We start from the raw sequence: 21,440 nt of genomic DNA, 5'->3' as shown, positions 1-21,440 counted from the left end.
GGGCGGGGGAACACCTGCCCCGTACTTACATGCTCCATCTTCATCGTAGTTGCTGAGGTCAAGGTTAATTGTTCTGCTAAACTCTAGCACATTGCACCACTGGTCTTTGTTAATAACTTTATATTTTGATTGCTGGTGGAGGGAAAAGTAGTATGAATTACTGACACACACAATTAACAAATGAGATGGTTTCAACTGCTGTAACAATCAACTTAATAAAGTTCACGAAGGTTAACTCTTTCCATCTGAGGTACGCTAAGCACCAATCTAACCACTGGACCACCAGGGAAGTCAGCCCTAATCTAGGAGAAGGGTGAGAGAGAGCAAGAGGGGAGCTTCAGATGACAATTTTCATTACAAAAATATTATGGGGGCTCAACACAAAACAACAAATACATCAAAAAACACAATTTTACATCCCGCAGAAGTGAAATTTCTAAACTGGCAGAAACCCTTTTACGTAAAAGAACGATAATTCCTATCCCACAGAGATGTGGCAAGCATTTAAAGAGATAACTTCTCTAATTCACGTAAAGTACTTTATTTAGTGCTTGGCACACAGTAAGTGCTAAATAAAGAGTTGCTCCCATTAATAGCCCCTGACATGAACGGCATGCTCACTGTCAACTGTTAGCTTACAGCGCACGCAGTGGTGGGCTGACTCAGCGAGACCTCGCTAAGTGCTGCAAGCGGTCTCAGGACCAGGCAGTCTAGCCACTGAAGGGTTACTCCTCTAATAATTCAGAACTTGACTCTGATCATAAAAGAACTCAGAATAGCGATGAACTAGTTTTTCTCTTCCTCCCAGACAAGAAATATGCCACGTGCATATTTTAAAATACAGTATTCCTGTATAAAGATTTAAAAATAAAACCCAGTCCAACAATGTTTAAAAATCCTCGCCACTAAAATCAGGAACACTGGAAAACAAAACAAGTACTTAAAAGCAAAGAGAGCTGCACCAACGGTTTGGAGGATGCAAACACAAGAAAAGCTCAAATGAAAGGATTATTGTGCCCTTTTCAAAGAAAAATGCAAACTAATATAAGAGAGAGAACAAAGCACAGACCACAAGTTTAACTTTCTAAGCAACTAAAAGCAAAACCCAGTCACCGAAACAGTTGATGGTGCCCCTGGAACTGTGCGAAGTCAAATTTGCTGGCGGCAAGGTCTTCAGCTACAGAACCCTTCACACCCGGGCTCAAATTCTGCCCAACTCTCTGAGAACAGGAACCTGTTTCTACTCATTTTCCAAACAAAGCTAACACTTCTTAAGGCTGTCAGAGAAACTGGAACAGATCACCGGTAAATATGGGTTGTCACAAGTACAAGTAAACAAGTACTTCTTATATTAAAAACTAGTTTTTATACCTTTCTTTGGGAGTCCCAGTTAGTAATGCGAAAAGCAATTTTTAGTAATAGTTCTCAAAGAATCCTTTCAGTTGGAAGTTTTTCTGGACCATTACACCAAGTAAGTTGTAAGGAAGATCATTTCAAGAGTGAAGCTGGAGTCAGAGGAAGGCCCAGGATCTTCTCAAAGATGCAACACCCTCATCCTTTCAAGCAGAAAGCATTTTTTAAAGGGGCCTGGGACTGGAGGGCAAGAAGGATGCTCTATATGACATGACAACCCATGTAACTCAAACTTACATCTCAGATTCTTTCAGGTCCTGCAGAGTTATTACACTGCAACAAAGCCAGTTCTTAATAACCAACAGCTCAAAATTTCTATCACTAATACTTAAAGCAAACGAACGACAATGAGAGAGGAAAGTGCTGGATTACTTCTTATACAAATGTGAAGAAAATTTAAACTGCAGGAGATGCTGTCTGAAGGAGTTTGCCACTTAGATTGATCTAGGTCCCCAAGTTACTTGGAGATAAGCGTAGATAAGAATACATTACAAACTTAATTTAGTGAGAAGGCAGGTGGCTGTTCTCTAACCTTTGCTTCAGAAAAGTAGAAGTTCACCTAAAGCCACAAAAGAAAGTAAATCTTGTTTTACTCTTTTTATGAAGAGCAGGAAATCTAAACAAAAACTAGCTTTTAAAATGGGGACAAGAGAGGAAAGGACAGAGCCGCGCTGTCTCTGATGTGTTTGTACTGGGGAGCGATGCGGCACATGCAATGCACACACGGGCACACTCAGAACGCAGGGAAGTGCTCACTGACAGCAATTACATCACCACAGTTCCTACAGGCAGAAAAGTACAACAAACAGAAAATTACATAAAAGAGTTAAATAAAGTATACTTGGTTGTTCTAAGCAAGCAAACATACATTCCATAAAATAACAATTTAGTACCTCTAAGAATTGGTGAAAAACTGGAAAAAGGGGCCAGATTTTTCCTAATAACAGTCCCAACATGCACTTGGCAGTGTTTATGTCTAGGCTGCGCTGGTCCTTTTCCTGTTTAACAAACAAAAACAAGGATGAGCCAGGTGCCCCCAAATAATAAATCCCAATAATCCAAATTTCTGTTTTACTTCAACAAAAAAATTAGTAAACAGCTCATTTATCATACACTATAAAAACCCTGAATTCAGACTAAGGTGGGGGAGGGGAGGTAGTCAGGACACAGTGGGAAGAGTAAACGGTTTTGTACTATATAATTTTACTGTGAGAAAGAGTCATGTCAACTGATTGATCACCCTAATGCAAAATACATTAGTTACATGGTAACAATCTCTATATGATTATTTCATGCGATAAATAAAAATCTGTAACTTGCTGTTTGACATTTATGATTATTATCAACATCATAATTACTGATCCCAAAGCCCGTAACTTGACTAAATGGAGTTTAAAGGTTTCTAATTCCATGCTTAGGAATCAGGTTTCCTTGATAAAAATCATTTTTCCACCAATTTTTATTTCTTTGGTAAATGTTTTTCTTGTAACCTAAAAATGTTGTTAAATTGAGCTCATAATGAATGCTGGGGCTCTGGAGGGTCTTCCCAAATCAGAGGATGCATTCACTCCCCCACTCTGGGAGAAAGCAGTCTGTCTACCTGTTACAGTCCTTACCTTGGAGTCGCTGGATGTGAAATCTCCTAGCAGAACACCCCTGACTAACAGTCAAGTGAAAGACAACATTGCATAAGGAATCCAGAAAACACATTTACATAAACCTGAATATGGGCAGATTAAGCTCATTTTACTTATACTCGCAATTAAGAATCCTAATTTCTCACTGAGCTTTCTTACAAAGTTCCATTCGGGAACTACAGGTGGGCAGTTTCTATGCAAAAGGACAGAGGACGTGGGACCCTAGGTGGTAACTTTATATATCCAGAGCTAGCCTCCTCGTGGTATCTCAACTTCAAAGAAAGTTTGCAAAAGTACTTTTCTACAAAGGGAAAAGGAAAAGTGCCTGGCTATCCCACATGGGGTGGAATCTAGATGTTCACCAAATTACGGGGTGATGCCGTGACCACCACTGTCAGCCACATATGCAGCTACACACACCTCCTCAAAAAATTGTTACCGCAAGGATTCTAACAGTGAAGTGCTCTTTAGTATACAGAGAATTTCTGGCCGTGACACTGAATTTTAAAGTGACGGACTTAAACAATACAGCAAATGTAAGGGCCTAGCTCAACAGCCAACAAAGTAGATGAAGATTCGGGAAGATGTGTGATGGGTCTGTCTTTTGGTCCTGGTGGTACAGCACAACGACCGTTCACCCACCGAGACCAGGTCAGATGGCTCCGAGTCAGCCTTCCCTGTTCTGGCCACACAACTGAAGTCTGAGGATGGCGGGGGACCCCCACTCCACAGTGCAGTGCCAATAGGGGCCTCCTCTCTACAGCCTGCTCTGCGGTCCCCGGCCACGCATATCATCCTGCTCAGGGCTGCAGTACTCACTCCGTGGAGAGGACGACGGCAGGCAGGAAAGGTGCCCTCGAGGGGGCCCACCTTCTGCCACCAAGCCTCACAGGTCTGTGGCACTGCACGGGCTCTTGCTTCTGCGGTGCACCGTGCAAGGAAACGGAAAGCTTCCTCTCACCGTGTCACGTGGGTGTGGCAGCAACAGCACACCCCACTATGGAGCATCCACAAGGAAAACGAGGGGACTGTTGAAAACACACGCGGCACCTCAGGACCGGGCCCCCAGGTCACCTGCTGAACAACAGCTCCGGCAGCACTGGGCTGAGGGCACGGGCGCTCTGGAAATGCTCTCCCTTGGAGGAGTTCGTAATCCTTCACTCAACCTAAAGTCGCTAGTCTCGCCCTGATAACATACTGTGCCTTCTTCCAACATCATCCATGTCCCCGTCACAATGGACATACACTAAGGTGACAAAAAAAAAAGATACAAAGGACCTGGACAGACTCTTTGAAACAGTGCAATCATCTGACAAACTGATGATCATGAAGGATTTCAATGCATGTGTTTGGCAGCGATGCCAAAACATGGATGAAAGGCATCAGACTCACAGGACTGGAAAGCTGAACAGCACTCACTTACTCCTGCTCTGCAAGGGTGCCAGCCAGCAGCTCGCAATCACTAACACCATCTTCTGCCTAGCAAATAAGAGAGAGATATTATGGATGCACTCTCGATCTCAACAGTGGCATCTCGCTGATAACCAACATTGCCTGTGGGTGGACGTGAGGCTACGTGCAAATGACCATGACTGGGGGCATTCCGAATTCCTGGGGACAGCACAGCTGAGAGACCCCAGAGCAAACAGCTACTGAACAGCGAAATGGAGACATGCCCGGGGGTTCTCTGACAATGATCCTAATGGCATTCTCAAAGGGCTTCCCAATTAAAAGTGAAATGAATCTCCCAGAATTCTATGAAGCAGCCATCAACATTACAAGTATTTAAAAAAAAAAAAAATCACCTTAACAAATTCAAGGAATACAGCAAAGACATCTAGAAACCCCTCGCAGGAAATTCAAATAGTACACTGTCAACACCAACGCTGTGGACTCTGCTCGTGGAGCACCATGGAGCGAGTGGCAGATTTCTGCATCTCCAGGTCAGAATTTAAGCAGAAAGTACCTTGAGACAGGCTGTCCAGAGTCAATAAGCATCCCCAGAAGGCCCACTGAGGTTAAAGGAGAAGAAGTGAAACTTTTCTCCCTGCCTGCCTCTTAACTCAACTTTCATTTTCTAAGATAACAAAATAAAAAGCAATTTTATTTTTCAAATAATAATAGGAACTGAACAGGTTCTATGCACACACCAAAGATGTACTAACCCCATACAATACACAACTAGATTCTGCCTTGTGGTCTTCCTTAAACACAGATTTTAAAATTCAGTTACAGATGAGATCAGTCCTCTTATTTGCAGCTGCAAGACCAAAGGATCCTTCTCTGAATATTCTATGAAGTTATGTTTCGTATATGGAATGCACTACTCAAGCTAAAGACTACTAACACCTAATGTAGAGTAGAGAATAATGAAGTTTTACCAAGTTCTGATTTGACGTTCAAAAATGAAAACAAATATTGCCTTTGTTTATGTTAGACTGTGTCTCCAACACAGGTCTTCCTGCAAGATGTGAAAACTAAGCATTTTTTTTCTTAAATGGCACCAATGACACAAACTGAATCAAAGTAATTAAACAGTTAATTGTCAATATGCAAATATAAATATATTACAAAAATTAATCTTCAAACATCTAGGTATCCAGATATGCTGTATCATCGACCCTTGTGTCAAATGATCTACTTCCAATTTTCACAGTTTTAATAGCTTAAAGACTTGCACTTGAAAAGGGGAATGTTGAATTACTAAAATTATAAAGAAAAAATCTTCAACATTAAAAAAGAAATCCTTAAGATTTTCGAGAGAGACTAGATGAACTTGAGAAACAGTGTATAAATGCCCATGATCACAAACATTTTAAATGGCGACAACCAAGTCATAAATCAGTACATGAAATCAAAAGGTCTTCACTGAAGACCTGTAATATAGGTCACGGAACTCTCATTTGAGACCACAGGATTACAAAATAGAAAGAGAAAATGCAGTCTTCCTTACCACAGTTCAACAAACATAAGGCAAAAATAGCGCTAAAGAACTCAAATCTTAAAGTGGTTGTTTACAAAGCTGAAAATACAGCAAATCAGTTTTTTGAATGAGAGTTTTTTTTTTTAATACACATTAAAAACAAGCAAAAAGGTCATAAAACCCATGAGTGCCCTCCCACTGGGAAAAGTGAAACTAAACCATGATGCTCTCAGAACTTACCCCAGCATAGTTTTCAAATAACAATGTTTGCAAGGCAATTACTTGATTAAGCTCAACTACTGACAATTCCTTTAAAACAAAAGAAAAAGAAAGATCTGCCAACAGGCATAGCCTCTCCACAGTGTTTTGTATGGCATAGATTCTATTACTGTATGCACTACTCTTGGAAGGTAAATTATTATTTGAAACCTAAGTAATGTCAGCGAAGAATAATTCAACAACTATTTCTAATTCTGTGGTTAACTTTTACTGAGAACTTAAACTGAGCCAGAAACTGTTTTAAGTGCCTCATACTTCAAACTCATTTAATACAACAACCGTATTAGGATAGGCATTGTTATAATCCCCAATTTATAAATAAGGAAACTGAGGCAGAGGAATGAAATGACAATCGATAAGAGCTGGGGCTTGAACCAGGAGTCTGATTCCAAGCCTGAGCATTTCATCGTGTACTACCAATCCACCTCCCCGAGAAGGAAGGGGGGAAGACAGCTCTCAATGTTAAGAGACACACAGTCCAATTCGCTTCACAAACAACTGCTGAGCAAATCTGGGCAATAACCGAACAGTAATCTTAAAGGTAAAGCTGACAAGATGTCCAGGGTAACAGACCTCAGATTAGATGACCACATATTCTTCCTACTTCTGTCCTCGCCCAGGCCCACCTTCTGTTTTCCTCATAATTTACAATGAAAGGACAAGGTAGAAGCAGAGAGAAGTACGTACGTGTGTGTGTCTGGTGCGTTGGGGGGAGTGTGGAAAGGGAAATTAGACAAACACATCGGTTAAGAAGTAAGAAACTGACTCAGGTTAGAAGAGAAAATGAATCAAATGGTCAGAGCAGATGTCAGATTAGAGCTAGGCAGAGTTCTCTGATAACAGGGGGTGTTGAACACAAGACCCAGCAAAATTTTCCTTCGCAAATTCTATGAGTAACATCCACAACCATTCCATTAAATGGAAGCAACGCAGACGTTGGCTTTCACCTGTGACCTCTTACACTTTCTTGAAACACCTCCTCAGAAACTAAACAAAAGCACTGGTACCTGGAAAAGTGGGTGCATCAAGGGACAGGCTGTGAGGACTGACTTGTAACAAGAGATTAACTGTCACAGGATCACCTCTCAGGAAGGGGGATTCCCACTGGTACCTTCGGCCTCCACAAAACCCTCCGTTACAACTTCTTCAAGCTTTACTGCAAGGAATGAAAAACAAGGACTTGCCCCTAGAGGAATCTCCCATTCTTCTCTTGCTCACTGCCCTTCCTCTCCTTCACCCTGAAGGCCTCCCTTCTCTCCATCCAGCAATTCTCCACCTCAGTCACGTGGGAGGGCTCCACTCAGCTCCCATCTCCCCAACCCCACCTCCGAGCCCACTGAGGCCTTGCCTCAGTCCTCCCCATCATTCTCGCCTTCCTACACCAAGGCTGTCGGATGCAGCACTGCTGGAAGATCTCCAATAACGGCATCACCGTCAATTCATGGTGTCCACTCTCAGCCAGATGCCAAGATGCGCTGCTGCTATCAGCACTTCACTCAGCCCAACATTCATCCTTCTCAGAACCCCAAGAGGCAACCCTCTGTGGCTTTCAGCACAGTACCCTGTCTCTGCCCCAGAGAATGCAGAAAAAACAAATTTAACTCATATTTAATAACTAGTCCCAGATCAACCAAAAAATTCACTATATTTAGTCTTTTTATCTCATTCTATTTGTCCAATCTTATTCTCACTAGGTCCTTTTAAAGGAGTCAAGGCAAAAACGGCTGTTTTACTTAAGGAATCCATACAACCATATTTGTTTATACAATAAATAAAATCTACATTAGGGGGAAAATGCTAAGCATAAAAGGGTTCAGACAAAATTCCACTTGCAGAAGGAACTGGCCATTTCAGCTCTTGAGTCTCTACCCCACCATCTTCCTGGAACAGGACACCACAGGACGGTGGACAGTTTGAGTCAGGAAGGTGGTGTGGCTCCACGGAGAGGACACGGTCTGCACTCAGGGGCAGAGCCCAGGCCCTCGTGTTGTCCCCTCCTCTCTGGCCCTCAGCCTTGTCGTCTGCATTGTGACAAGACTGGACCAGGTGTCCTCTTGTGGTTTCTTTCAACTCTCAAGTTTCAAGATTCTCTGCCATCCCTAAGACTACACATAAGTTCAAGTCAAAGTAAAATCAGGAGAAAAATAATATAACTTTACAACCAAGTACTATTTTTAATTGCCTACAAGGTTCTAAGGTGAGGGGAAAACAATCACACTCTTAGGATTATAATTTTGGTGGAGAGATGTTAAAAGGGGCATTTTATCACTTTCTGGTACTACAGTTTCTTTCCTGGTAATGTTAAAGGGTAATTCAGAATATTTAACATATGTCATTGTTATTTCCAATAGAGAATACTTAGGATATTAAGACTATAACAGGGATTCTCTGGTGGCGCAGCAGTTGGGAGTCCGCCTGCCAGTGCAGGGGACGCGGGTTCGTGCCCCGGTCCGGGAGGATCCCACGTGCCGCGGAGCAGCCGGGCCCGTGAGCCATGGCCGCTGAGCCTGCGCGTCCGGAGTCTGTGCTCCGCAGCAGGAGGGGCTGCACCAGTGAGAGGCCCGCGTACCGCAAAACAAACAAACAAACAACAACAAAAAAACTATAACAAAGTTCAGTTCTTACTAAAAGTTTAATTTTAAAAGGTCTGCTGTGTAATTATGCGTTATTACCTCTACGAGTCATTTTTCTAGTAGGAAAAGAAAAGGATTGGAGGGAAGAAGGGGGTGGGGGGTTGAATTCTGCTTCCAACCAAGACAGAGTTAGAGAAACCAGATTCTCACCCCCCGTGCACGTCAAACAACCAGAAAACTGAACAAAATACATGAGACAATGGCTCTCACGCACTGGTCAGTGTGAAGAACAGGAGTGTTGACCCCTGAGAAAAAGGATAAGTCCCCAGTGACAGCAGCATACTGTGCGGGGGTGGCTTCCAGGCCCCAGCACAGGAGGGGGACCCAGCCCCAGCCCAGTGGAACCCCAACCGACTGAGCTGGAAAGGACAGAGTTGGTGGAGTTCAAGGAGGCATATAATTGGTGGGGCAAAATACCAGCATGGGGGGAGCTGCACAGAGAGACCTGGAGACCCGCAGAATGTCTCCCCAGCCGCTGGATGAGGACTTGTCTGTGCACATGTGAGAGGAAACCACCTGAGTCTGGGAAAGAATCACTGCAGAAGAGTACGCAGAAGTTGCCAGAGCTCACATGGGGCTGGGAATAGTTTCTATTTTCACCAGCCACAGTGGAAGAAATCTCCTAATACATAGTGCCTGGGAGAGGATCCTCAGAAGGGTATTACTGTCTTACTAGTGGGGCTAAGTCATCCCTAGACTGAGGCTGCTCTGGTCCAGTCCTTTCAAAGGATCGATCTGATTCCAAGCAACTTAACTATATACCAGAAAAAAATTTAAATCCAACATTATTTAAAGGAATACAACAAACCCCAGCAACATAAAACTCACAATACCCAGCATCCAACAAAAAAAGAAAAAACAACTACTAGGAATGCAAAGAAGCGGTAACATATCGCCCACAACCAAGATAAAAATTTTAACCAAGAGAAAGACAGATAGAAATGACAGATATGATGGAACCAGAAGACAATGCTGTTAAAACACCTGTTATAAACACATTCTAGATGTTCAAGAAGGTAGAAGAAAATATTACCATGATTAGAGAAATGGATATAAAAAGACACAAATGGAATTTCTAGAGATGAAAAATATAGTATCTGAAATGAAAAATATACTGGGGCTACTAGGATTAGCAGAAGAAAAGATTAGTATTAGAAGATATAGTAATAAATATTATCCAAAGGGAAAACAAAAACAAAAAAATTGAACACAGTATCAGTAGCCTGGGGGACAATATCAAGCATCTAACATAGGTACAACTGTAGTCCCAGAAGGAAGAGAGGGGGAGAACAGAAGAAATATTTGAAGAAATAACAGCGGAGAAATTTCCTGATTTAATACAAACTATAAGTCCAAAGACCTAAAAAACTCAACAAACCTTAACCAGAATAAACATAAGTAAAATTATGCCAAGGCACACCACAGTCAACTTGCTGAAAAGCAGTGAAAAGAGAATAAAAGCAGTCAGAAAACAAAACAAGACAGTATGCTCAAACGAATAATGAATGACACCAGACTTATCATCAGAAACTCCACAAGACAGGAGACAATGGAGAACTATCACTAAAGTACTACAAAAATAAATGGTCCATCTAGAATCTTTTATCCAGAGAAGTAGCTTCCAAATTGAAGGCAAAATAAAAGCTTAGAGATTCATCACCAGAAAATCTGTACTATGAGAAATGCTGTAGGAACTTTTTTAGGCAGAAGGTAAATGATACCAGATAGAAATCTGGATCCACACAAAAGGAAGAAAGAGCACACAAGTGGTGTATATGTGGGTAAATATAAAAGATATTTTTGCCTACTTAAAGCAAAAATGATATTAATATATACTATGATCTGAATGTGTCTGCCCCCCCACTAATTCCTATGTTGAAACCCTGATCGCCAAGATGATGGTAATAGGAGGTGGGGTCCTCAGCTGCAGAGAGCTCCCTCCTCCCTTCCACCATGTGAGCTTACGGCAGAAAGACACCTATCCTGCTGGCACTGTGATCGTGGACTTTCCAGCCTCCTGAATTATGAGAAATAAATTTCCATTATTTATAAGCTACTGAGTCTCTCGTATTTTGTTACAGCAGCCTGAACAGACTAAAACAATAGATTGTGAGATGTATAATACATGTATAAGTAAAATGTATGACAGCAGCAAAAAGTACAGAAGGGCAAGATGAAAGTGCACTATTGTAAAGGCTCCTGCATTATACATGAAGTGGTATAATATTATCGGAAGATGGACTGTGAAAATTTAAAGATGTATACTGTAAGGCCTAGAGCAATCACAAAAAAAAAATGAAACAGAGACACAGCTAATAAGACAATAGTGGAAAAGAATGATTAAAATGGAATCTAAAAAAACCCCTCAATTCAAAAGAAGTCATGAAAAGAGGAAAAAAGGAACAAAAACAAATGGGACAGGGCTTCCCTGGTGGCACAGTGGTTGAGAGTCCGCCTGCCGATGCAGGGGACACGGGTTTGTGCCCCGGTCCGGGAAGATCCCACATGCCGTGGAGCGGCTAGGCCTGTGAGCCATGGCCGCTGAGCCTGCATGTCCAGAGCCTGTGCTCCACAACGGGAGAGGCCACAACACTGAGAGGCCCGTGTACCGCAAAAAAAAAAAAGGGACAAAAAGAGAAATGAATAGCAGTTTAGGAGATGTAAACTTTACCATATCAATAAATACATTAAATGTAAATGGTTTAAGCATCTCAAGACATATACTGTCAGACCCAACTATGCATATGCTATATATAAGAAACCCACTTTAAATATAAAGGCACAAATAGGTTTTTAAAGAGGATGGAAGAAGATATATCATACAGACTTTAATAAAAAAAAGCAGAAATGGCTATATTTGTATCAAAGTAGACTTCAGAACAAGGAATATTAACAAGGAATATTATCTTTATCAAGATAAAAAACATTTCATAATGCTAGAGGGTCAATTCTTCAAGAGGACATAATAATACTAAGTCTATCTAAACCTAATGCCTGAGCTTCAAAATACATGAAACAAGAAATGATACAAATGACAGAAGTAATTATAGTCGGAGAGTCCAACATTCCTCTCTCAGTAAATGATAGAACAGTAGGCAGAAATCAATAAGGATACAGAAGACCTCAACAACACTATCAACCAACTTGACCTAACTGACGTTTACAAAACATTTCACCAAACAGCAGCAAAATATTCATTCTTTCCAGGTACACATAAAACATTCATCACAGCAGACCATATTCTGGACCACAGATCAAGCCTCCCTGCATTTTAAGTGGACTGAAACTGTCCAGAGTATGTTTTCTGACCACAGCAGAATTAACGATAGAAAGATTACTTGGAAAGTCCTAATAGTTGGCAAATAACACAAGCAACACACTTCTAAATAACCAATGAGTCCAAAACAACCACAAGGGAAACTGGAAAATATTCTGAACTGAATGCAAATGAATACACAACACCTCGACACTTGTGGGATACAGCTAAACCAAACAAAACAAAGGATTCAATAACAAACTCAGAGCATATTTTAGCTAAACTGAAATCTATTTGGTAATGATTAAATATGGGTGGTTGTTATTCATCATTACATAAAGGGGTTTAATTTGCTGATATTTACTGATACTCTCCTTAAACGGCAAAGATCTCTGTGGGCTGCTCCCAGGGATATGACGAAAGAAAACACGCACTCCCTTAACCTGTCAGAAAAAATGTGGGCCTGTACCCAAACTCCAAGGCCAAGCTAGAGGGATACGAGGGCCATGTAAGTGAGGGCACATGTTCTCTCCGGGGCAGGATGATTCTGTGTGACAGTGGAGGCACGTGGCTTGGGCCCAGAAGCCCGATGCTGCAGAGAGCAGTCAGGGGAGAGCCTTGGCAGCACAAAAGGCAGGGAGCAGAGAGGTGGGGGCAGGCGGCAGGTTCAGCGAACTGCTCGTTCGATGTCAGCACAACACAGGCGTCTTGTGGGAGAGGAAGCCTGGGACTGGACTACGAGGGCCTGGAGGGAGCCGCAGACGCGACCTGGAGCCAGAACCTGAGTCTGAGTCCTGAACCTACTGCTGAGCAACGAGGCAGCCCTGCTCCAAGTTCCCTGCTCCCCTGTGAAGGAGGACAAAACCAGCCCATCTGTCCCTCAGCTGCAGGGGGCGCAACCGTACCACCCACACGGTGGGTGAAGCACTACATTCACGCGGAGGCGACGGGTGTAGTGGCTTGGTGAGCTGAAGGTGCCCGAGTGGTCCCAGATGAAGGAAGATGGAGGACACCCTACCGGGGTGAGTGTGGGTGAGAAGGGAGAGAATGTGGACGCAAGGCCACGGCAGCAGTACAGGCGAGGAGCACGGCCTCAACCCCAAGGCTGTGGTGGAAGCACCGAGAAAGAGGCAACAGAAGGGGCCTCGGTGACCAGCAGAGAAGGGGATGGAAAGCCAGGGAGGAGGAAAATGGAACCCGGTTCTAAAGCAGTGGATATGTGGGAAAATTGGACCCTCAAACAAGGAAGTTAGAAAATATTTTCGTGAGAAGGCGTGATGCTTCTAAACAAACTTTTGCCCATACAATAGGACACTGCTGACTTTGGAAGGAAAAAAATCTCATGAAACAAAACATTTAATCCTAAAAACTATGCATCTATTCTAAAAAGCATCTGGCAAACAAATTCTATATACAACTACACAAACGCTGTTTAGTAAAACACTGCAACTGAATTTCACCATGTTACTTCTAACATCTATACATTTTCATGCATGTCCTGATTTTACTTGAAGGCTGCAAAAATTCACAAGTGAGGACATCACAGTGTACTACTAATGTGTTATTATAGATGCACCGGATGTACAGATGCACCGGATGTACAGATGCACAGATGTAATAATGTGTTATTACAGATGCTCATCAGCAAATAAACCTTTGGCTGAGCTAACAGAGCCAAAGCGAAGAAAAAGTGAAAAGATCAACATGGAGGTAAGAAAAAAGAATTATTTGTCACTGAGTTCTCTGCTTAAAAAAAAAAAAAGATTAAAAAGAAATCATCAATCAAGAAAGCCTAGTCACCTGAACCCACCAGACACACAAACATAACAGAAACCACCATTCTGCAATAAAGTGTAATCGTACATATGGGCCGTGGACAGTGAATGAACACAACGCCAACTTATACCTCAGGATTCGTTACCTTACGGTGACCAGGCTGAAAAATACAGCTTTATGTCACTCCAGTAGAACCACCTATTCACCTACTTGGACTGGCTCACTGCGTGACAAACAAGATGATCACTTTTCAAAATGATGACTAGAAACTATGTTTGAATAACGTCCACTGAAATTAGCTTACGTTTGAAATTCAAACGATTTTCAGATACGATATAGCACCCAAAATGAAACTGGCTTTGATCTGACTAACTTATTCCAGTCAACTCAATGGGTGAAGCTTTGCTGTTTCGTGAGAAGGAAAAGATTTGTCAAGCTTACCTAAGAGACATTTAGAACAGTGTCTATTACATGCCCATTTACAAGTTACTTCCTAAGCCAATCTCAAGAGCTATTAATAGTCTGTCACTAGAGCTTTTTGCTGACATACTACATTCTTGCCCAGAATCAGTAAGTATAGAAAGGGTACACATAGAGAGAAATTCTAACTAGCATCCTGGGAGTAGCTTATTCAACTTCCTTGCTGTAGTACGTAAAACAAACCTCAAAAGGGGAGGGAGAGAGAGGGAAACATCTGGATAGGCTCCAGAGAACTCACCCGTGCAAAGTCAAACGCATATCTGTAAATAAGTTTAAAGTTTGTAGAATCATTTAATAATGATCTTAAGTAATCCAAAGTATTTCTGAGTTTTTCTGTTGTATCACATCTAGAAAAACAGAATAAAGGCAAATTATAACCCGAGTTTTTTTTTTTTAACGTGGGGCAGTAATATAAAACACAATACCAAAAGACAATAAAAACCCTGGAGTTGGAACATGTCCACGATGAGCTATTTTCTTCCTATACTTTTTATTTTAAGAAATTTCAAATGTACAGAAAAACTGAAGGCCTAGTAAATACACACCCACATACCCATCCCCTGGGCTCACCATGAGCACTGTCACATTTGTGCTCACTCTCTCACATACATGCACTTTTTTCTGTACCATTTGAAAGTAAGTTGCCAACATAATGCCACTTTACTCCTAAACACTTCAATGCCATCATCACTCTTAATATCCTAGAAATGTTAACTTTCTGAGCTAATATATGACCCATGCGCAAATTTCCCAATTTTCCCCCAGCTGTTCCTTTTCATCCGGGATCCAATCAAGGCTCGTGCACTGCTTTCAGGTATCTATCTCCTTAGCATCTAGAAGGTGTCCTGCCTTTTTTCTGTCTTTCTTGACAATGTCATTTTTTCAAAGACCAGACTAGTTGTTTTGCAGAATCTCAGTCTGTCAGATAATTTCCCTATGATTATATTTAGATTAAGTACTCATGATAAGAACTCTCCACGTGATGTCCTTCTCAGTATACCCTGTGAGGAGGCTCATAACGTCAGTCTGTCCCATTACTGGTGATATTAAGTTGATTCATTTGGTGAAGGTAGCGTCCACCAGATTCTCCACTTAAATGGTACTCTTCGCCCTTCTGAAATGGTGTGTAATCTGGGGGATGATACCTTGAGACTGACAATCCTGTTCCTCAACAACATTTCACCAGGTGTAACATTTTAGCATCTGTTGATGAGCCCTGCCTGAATCAGTTTTAACATCTGAAGGTACAAAATGGTGATTTTTCTAATTCTATCATGCTTTTACACTTACAGGCTGGAATTGTTCTATAAAGAGTTCTACTCACCATCTTTCTTACTTTCTAGACTTAAGGATTTTTGCCTTTTACTCAGTGTTATAATCTGCTACTGTCTTCATTCTTTTTGATGCATAAATTGTCCGTGTTTGGGCACTGGCCCCTTCAAGCTGGCTCCAGTGTCCTTCTGACATGTCCCCATCAGTCTCTGAGCACGTACGTCCTCACTTTCTGGCACAAGATATTCTAGTTCACCTTGTACTCTCTCTACCCTAAACGTGAAATCAGCTATTTCTCCAGGGAGCCCCTAGTGATAACCATCTATTTTCACAGGTAAGAGACACACTGTTTAGTTTTCTTAAGTAGACTGATTGGTTATTTTTACAAACTAATTTTCTGTTCATAACATCTAGCCCTTAAAAATGAGAACAAAGAGTCATCATTTTCACTGACAATATTAAAGCTTTTCAATGCTGCATGTGTACCCTTGCGTTTCTCTGTAGAGCTTTTACCTCCTACTAAGTATAGACAATACATATTACAAGTATTATCAATGTAAATATTTTACGTACTTTATAAACTAAAATATGGTTCGTAATAGAGCATACCAATGTATTTTTAGCAATAAATTTGTGAAAGCTTTTTTTTTTTTTTTTTGTAGCTATCTACAAAAAACTCCCCAGGATCTACTGAGATGATAAAATAACTAAAAGTCAAAAGCTACAGTAAATATTTCATTTCTATAAGTCTACAACAATTTAGAATGTGCTTTATTTCTTCCTGATGTTTTTGAAAACTAGAAAAGATTAAAATTAGACTATTTTAGAGGTCAGAAAACCCTGCTTTAAGGGACTGACATGTAAGCTGAGAGCTGAAAGACAGGTGGAAACTAGATGTTTTTGGAGGCGAGGGCCTTCCACATTAAAGGAACGGTATGTGCAAAGGCCCAGTAGCAGAAGGGAGCATGCTAAGTCCAAAGACTAAAAGAAAACCACTGTGACTAGACTGGGTAGAGTAAGAGGGAAAGTGGTCCAAGATGAAGCTGAAAGGGAGGTAGGGCCAGACCACAAAGGGTTTTTGTGGTCCACAGTGGGTTTTTTTGTTTGTTTGTTTTGGGAGGTTTTTTTCGAATCCTAGAAACAATGGAAGCCACCTCCTATCATGGGAGAGACCGTGATCAGGCTTCCATCTTGAAAAGCCCACTCTGGATCTCTGTGGAGAAAGGTTAAGGAAGGAAAAAAAGAGACACTGATTGATAGCCTAGTTATAGAGATTTACTGCCAGAACCCAAATTTAGGTTGCTGGAGGCTAAAAGGATGCACAAGAAAGCAGTAAGCAGAGCCTGTGAGGCAGGAGTGGGAACAGGGCTTACCTTGCACTGGGCACTCAACTGTATGGCTCGATTTTCTTACCAGGTATATAAATAATGAATAATATTTTATTAGTAATAATATGGGGGAGGATCAAAGAGGAGGGAAACCAGCTAACCCCAAAACATCTAAGGCCAAGGTTCCCCTCTTCATTTGGAAAGAAGGTTAAGGATGAAAACCACAGGAAACTGGCCAGATTTGGGCCAGTGGTTTAGTTTAGTTAGTCCTGCCCAATGAAAGGAAGAAGAGCAGTTGTTTGTTTCAACAGATTCTAGAGCAGGAACCACTCATTTAGATGACCACTGCATAGCTAAAAGAAAATAAAGTCGCTACAGGTCAATATGACGTTCTGCAGCGTGCCTGGAAGCAAGTCCAGCCACACTGGCAAAGACGTCCCTATGTCTGCAAGACGCTCAGAGAGCTCACCTGGAGTGTCAAGCATAAAATGCCCAAAGTAAAATTTTCACTTCATGTATCTATTAAGGATGGGTTAGAGACGATACTGTCAATAAAGGGTTTAATCTGCTTTAAAAGGGGTCCTGTCCTGCAGAGACTGTGGACTAACCCCCATCAGGGAGACAGGCCGTTGAGTCACCCTGTCTGAACCGCAGGTTGCCATCTAGTGGCCACTCAACAAGGCCATCTGCAGAGGGGCTCAGTTCAAACAGAGGGCCTGTGAAGAAACAGGCTTGGCCTGAGACTTTTCAGAAAGCAGCCACATCATTCAACACATTTCCCCCTGCTTTTCTGTGTACCACGTATAAGAAAACTTGTGGTAGTCATACAGTGACAGTGCCACACCACTAAGGGGCATCTTTTCCCATGAGAAAATATGCATATACTGTGGAATGAAATCATTGCTTATTTGAACTTTGCTGCTGTAACACAGTCCAAAGCAACAGGAATCAGGATAATAATCCTCAAAGGTTATAAAATCAAAGGTAGCTCTCTCCCATTACCCTGGGACAGCCTTTGCCCCTTCACTTGGTCAGCCCAAAGGTATTTTTCCAGCCCATCATCAGTTCTCTACAAAGTTAGCTACAACTCTAACACACTTTTTTGGGGTTTTGTTTTGTTTAGCTTAAACACTCTATAAGCTTAATTCATCAGAGGTAACCTTAAACCACATGTTGGAACAAGGCAATAAAAAAAACAGTCAATTAAAACAAGAGTTGGGAATTCCCTGGCAGTCCAGCGGTTAGGACTCGGTGCTCTCACTGACAAGTGCACGGGCTCAATCCCTGGCCGGAGAACTAAGATCCCACAAGCCGTGTGGCCAATAAATAAATACATAAATCAATCAATCAAGAGCTGTGCCTTCTCTGAGAACGACTGCGGGAACTTGGGGATAGATGTTCCCTACCAGCTGCTGTCACTGCTTCCAAGAGTCACAAAACATGGCCCTGGAGAGGCCAAGCACACAACTCCAGATGGCATACAGAAGACTGGTTTCTGGGTGCCTGGGGAAAGCCACATTACATCACTTCAACGTTCCTGGTTTTAGGGACATTACCAGGGACACCCAGAAAGTGGCAGACCGATTCAAAACTCTCTGGTTCCAAAACCCATGGGTTTCCTATTGCTAGCATGCGCTCACTGTACAGTTGTAATTTTTTTAGAAGAGGTTTTGTTATATACACTTTAATTCCAGCTTGAGTCCGTAAAACTTCACTGGACAGGTTTAATAAAGCCAAAAATGAGAAAAAAAGAAAAAAATCCAAATAGAAGACAAAATAGATCATTCAAAAGATGGACTACTTTCCATCTTTAGAGCATATAAAGGATTAGCCTCTGAGTTTTCTTATTTATTGGGTGCAAATACCTTATAAATACAAGTAGCATAAAGAGAAGTGACCTTATTACTTTTGGATATTTTGCCTGAACACTGCTTCCAAGCTCCTGCCTCAAATGGACTTTGTCTTGTTCATGGCTTTTGTTTCCCCAGGACCTAGAATTCTGTGCCTGGCACACCACTGCCACTCAAATATTTGCTGAACAAATGACGAATCTAGGGAGGCAGGAGGGAAAGGGGGAGGAAGCTCTTAAAACTTGAAATTGTACTATTTTTGAACTACAAAGAACCTTAAAGGTTATTGTGAGTAATCATCTTCACCTCACTGATGAGGAAACTAACCTCAGAGTTTCATCTCACAGAAGAAAGCAGATTCCTCAATTCCTTTACAGTGGATCAGGTCTGTTACTATACCGTAAATTGCGAGGGCCAAGTGGCAGCATTCTATGGGAATCCACCTGCCACTACCCGTGTCACACAAAGTGGCGAGCAGAGTTCCCCACAAAGAGCTTGTGGAGCGCCCCCCAGCCCATGAACATACGCGTAGGCCTCTTCCAGGAAACTGTGTATTTCAATTCCCAGGCAATGCAATCCTCAAAACATGGGCAAGGCCTGGCACGGGGTAATATTCTTTTGTAAAGGCAAATGTAAAAACGAATCTAGAGCTGTCCAGAAACGGACACTACACCCTCTTAAGACACATGACACTGTGCCTGAAGAAGTGCTGATGGTGCCTCCTCTAAAGCCATGAATAAAATCTTGCTTTGGCTGTGCATTCATCATTACAAGGATACTTCAAAAGGAGCCGCCATCACGTGCTCTATCCGGAAAGCAACAAAGGGAGGCAGCACGGAGAACAATGCAGGAGTTAGTAGGCTGAAAACTGTAAGGAGGAGTTTCCCTACATGACATACACAATTTTAGGAGATCCCAGAGACTTAAACCTAAAATTCGAGAGCATGCTGAGAGGAAAGCGTACCTGTAAAAGGGTGATCTGGCTTTTACCTAAAACGCACTTGTCATCAGACAATAGTTGTCAGAGGAAGAATGTGACTGAAGAATCAGAAGTCTTAGGTTTTCCTCCCATCCTACCACTTTCTTTCACAAATCACATACCCCTTCTAAGCCTCAGTTTCCCCAACTGTAAAACGTGCAGGGTAAATAAAGCCTGATCTGCCTAGGTAGCCGTGAGGCGCGAATGAAAGAACAGTGAACAGGCCTCATAAAACTACTAAAGCACAACGAAAATGAAGCACTGTTACCAATGACAAAGGGACAATGATATTGAAAGTTGACAAATTACGAAATTATTTAAATAAAACCATAAAACCATTTCAATTCCAATTTTAATCCAGTAAAAACTTAAGCCTATCATTCCTAGTTAAAGGAAGAAGAAAAAGAGAAGCCATTCAAGTACTTTAGATCAGTTACTATATTAAGAATTAGCACTTCCTCTTCAAATATCATTTGAAATGTTTCATCATCCACCTCAAGTGTATCTTTCAATGAGTAACAGAGAATGACAATTTGTTTTCTTGAGTGAAACTCTTAGCAAGCACACACACGTAAACACACACGCACAGACACACATGCATGTAAGCACGAAGTAAACACATAAAACCAGTGATTTTTTCCCCTCAATTCTGGCCCAGGTAACATAAACAGAATCTTTATTATTATTATTTTTTTAATCACTAGAGTAATGAAGTTCTAACTTTGCCCAAAGCTAGTATCAGAATATATCAAATAAAAGATACTGAATATCTTTACTTACAAGTTATACTTCACTCAACTTTTCTCACTAATTATAAACCAGATGATAATACTTTGATTTTAAACCTGCGCTATCCAATACGGTAGCCACTAGACACATGTGGCTACTGGGCACCTGAAATGCAGCTAATGAAGATTGAGATGTACCATAAATGTAAAATATACACCAGATTTTCAAGATTCAATACGAAAAAGAAGGTAAAACAGCTTTTAAAACTATTGGTTACATGTTGGAATGATAATATTTTGGATATTCTGGATTTAAGTACAATATATTAAAATAAATTTTACCTGTTTCTTTTTACTTTTTTAAACGTGGGTATTAGAAAATTTTAAATTATATACGTGGCTCATATATATGAGAAAAGGATGGCCTATTTCTATTGAGCTGCTCTAGAAGAATACTAAAATAAACAATATATTATATAAAAACTTTAATTTCTAAAATTCATCCGTTATAGCCCTCCTCATCATAGGAAAATGGGGCTTGGTCTTCATACCTATGCACAGGTGAAGCCTGCCCGGATCCCCTGGCGGTCCTCCAGTCACCCAAGCCAGGCTCCACGAGACCCCAGGGGTGAGGTAGGCAGCCAGGGGAGGGCAAGGACACCCACCCCCCACCCTTGCCCCAGGGTAGCCTCAGGACTTACTGTAGAGACGTCATTCCTTTTAACCATTCCTGTAGAGTAAAATAACCCATGTTTTGTGCATCCAATTTCCAAGCTAGGACGAGCATAACTACCTGTTTAAAACAAAAACAAAACAAAGCAGAAAGACCAATCAAATAAGGAGGACAGACCTCAGTAATTAAATACATTAACATCAGCCAAATGCT

General features: G+C 41.5%; 1 protein-coding gene across 10 annotated transcripts in view; it reads right to left on the bottom strand.

Moving 5' to 3' along the window:
* DCUN1D4 (defective in cullin neddylation 1 domain containing 4) overlaps positions 1–21,440 on the bottom strand; it is a 70,598-nt gene that overhangs the window by 3,393 nt on the left and 45,765 nt on the right. For 9 of the 10 annotated variants that reach the window (XM_067735943.1, XM_067735939.1, XM_067735935.1 and 6 more), the window contains 4 exons: positions 21,256–21,347; positions 14,636–14,744; positions 2,307–2,411; positions 30–132 (listed from right to left, as the gene is read on the bottom strand). In XM_067735943.1, the coding sequence (XP_067592044.1) occupies positions 30–132; positions 2,307–2,411; positions 14,636–14,744; positions 21,256–21,347 (409 nt within the window). The remainder of the gene's footprint in view (positions 1–29; positions 133–2,306; positions 2,412–14,635; positions 14,745–21,255; positions 21,348–21,440) is intronic. The other variant, XM_067735937.1, reaches the window with a different exon arrangement.

The sequence above is a fragment of the Pseudorca crassidens genome, chromosome 4, assembly GCF_039906515.1.
Source record: "Pseudorca crassidens isolate mPseCra1 chromosome 4, mPseCra1.hap1, whole genome shotgun sequence".
NCBI lineage: Eukaryota > Metazoa > Chordata > Mammalia > Artiodactyla > Delphinidae > Pseudorca > Pseudorca crassidens.
Note: the sequence above shows the minus strand (reverse complement) of the source record. Positions and strands in the feature narration are given on the sequence as shown.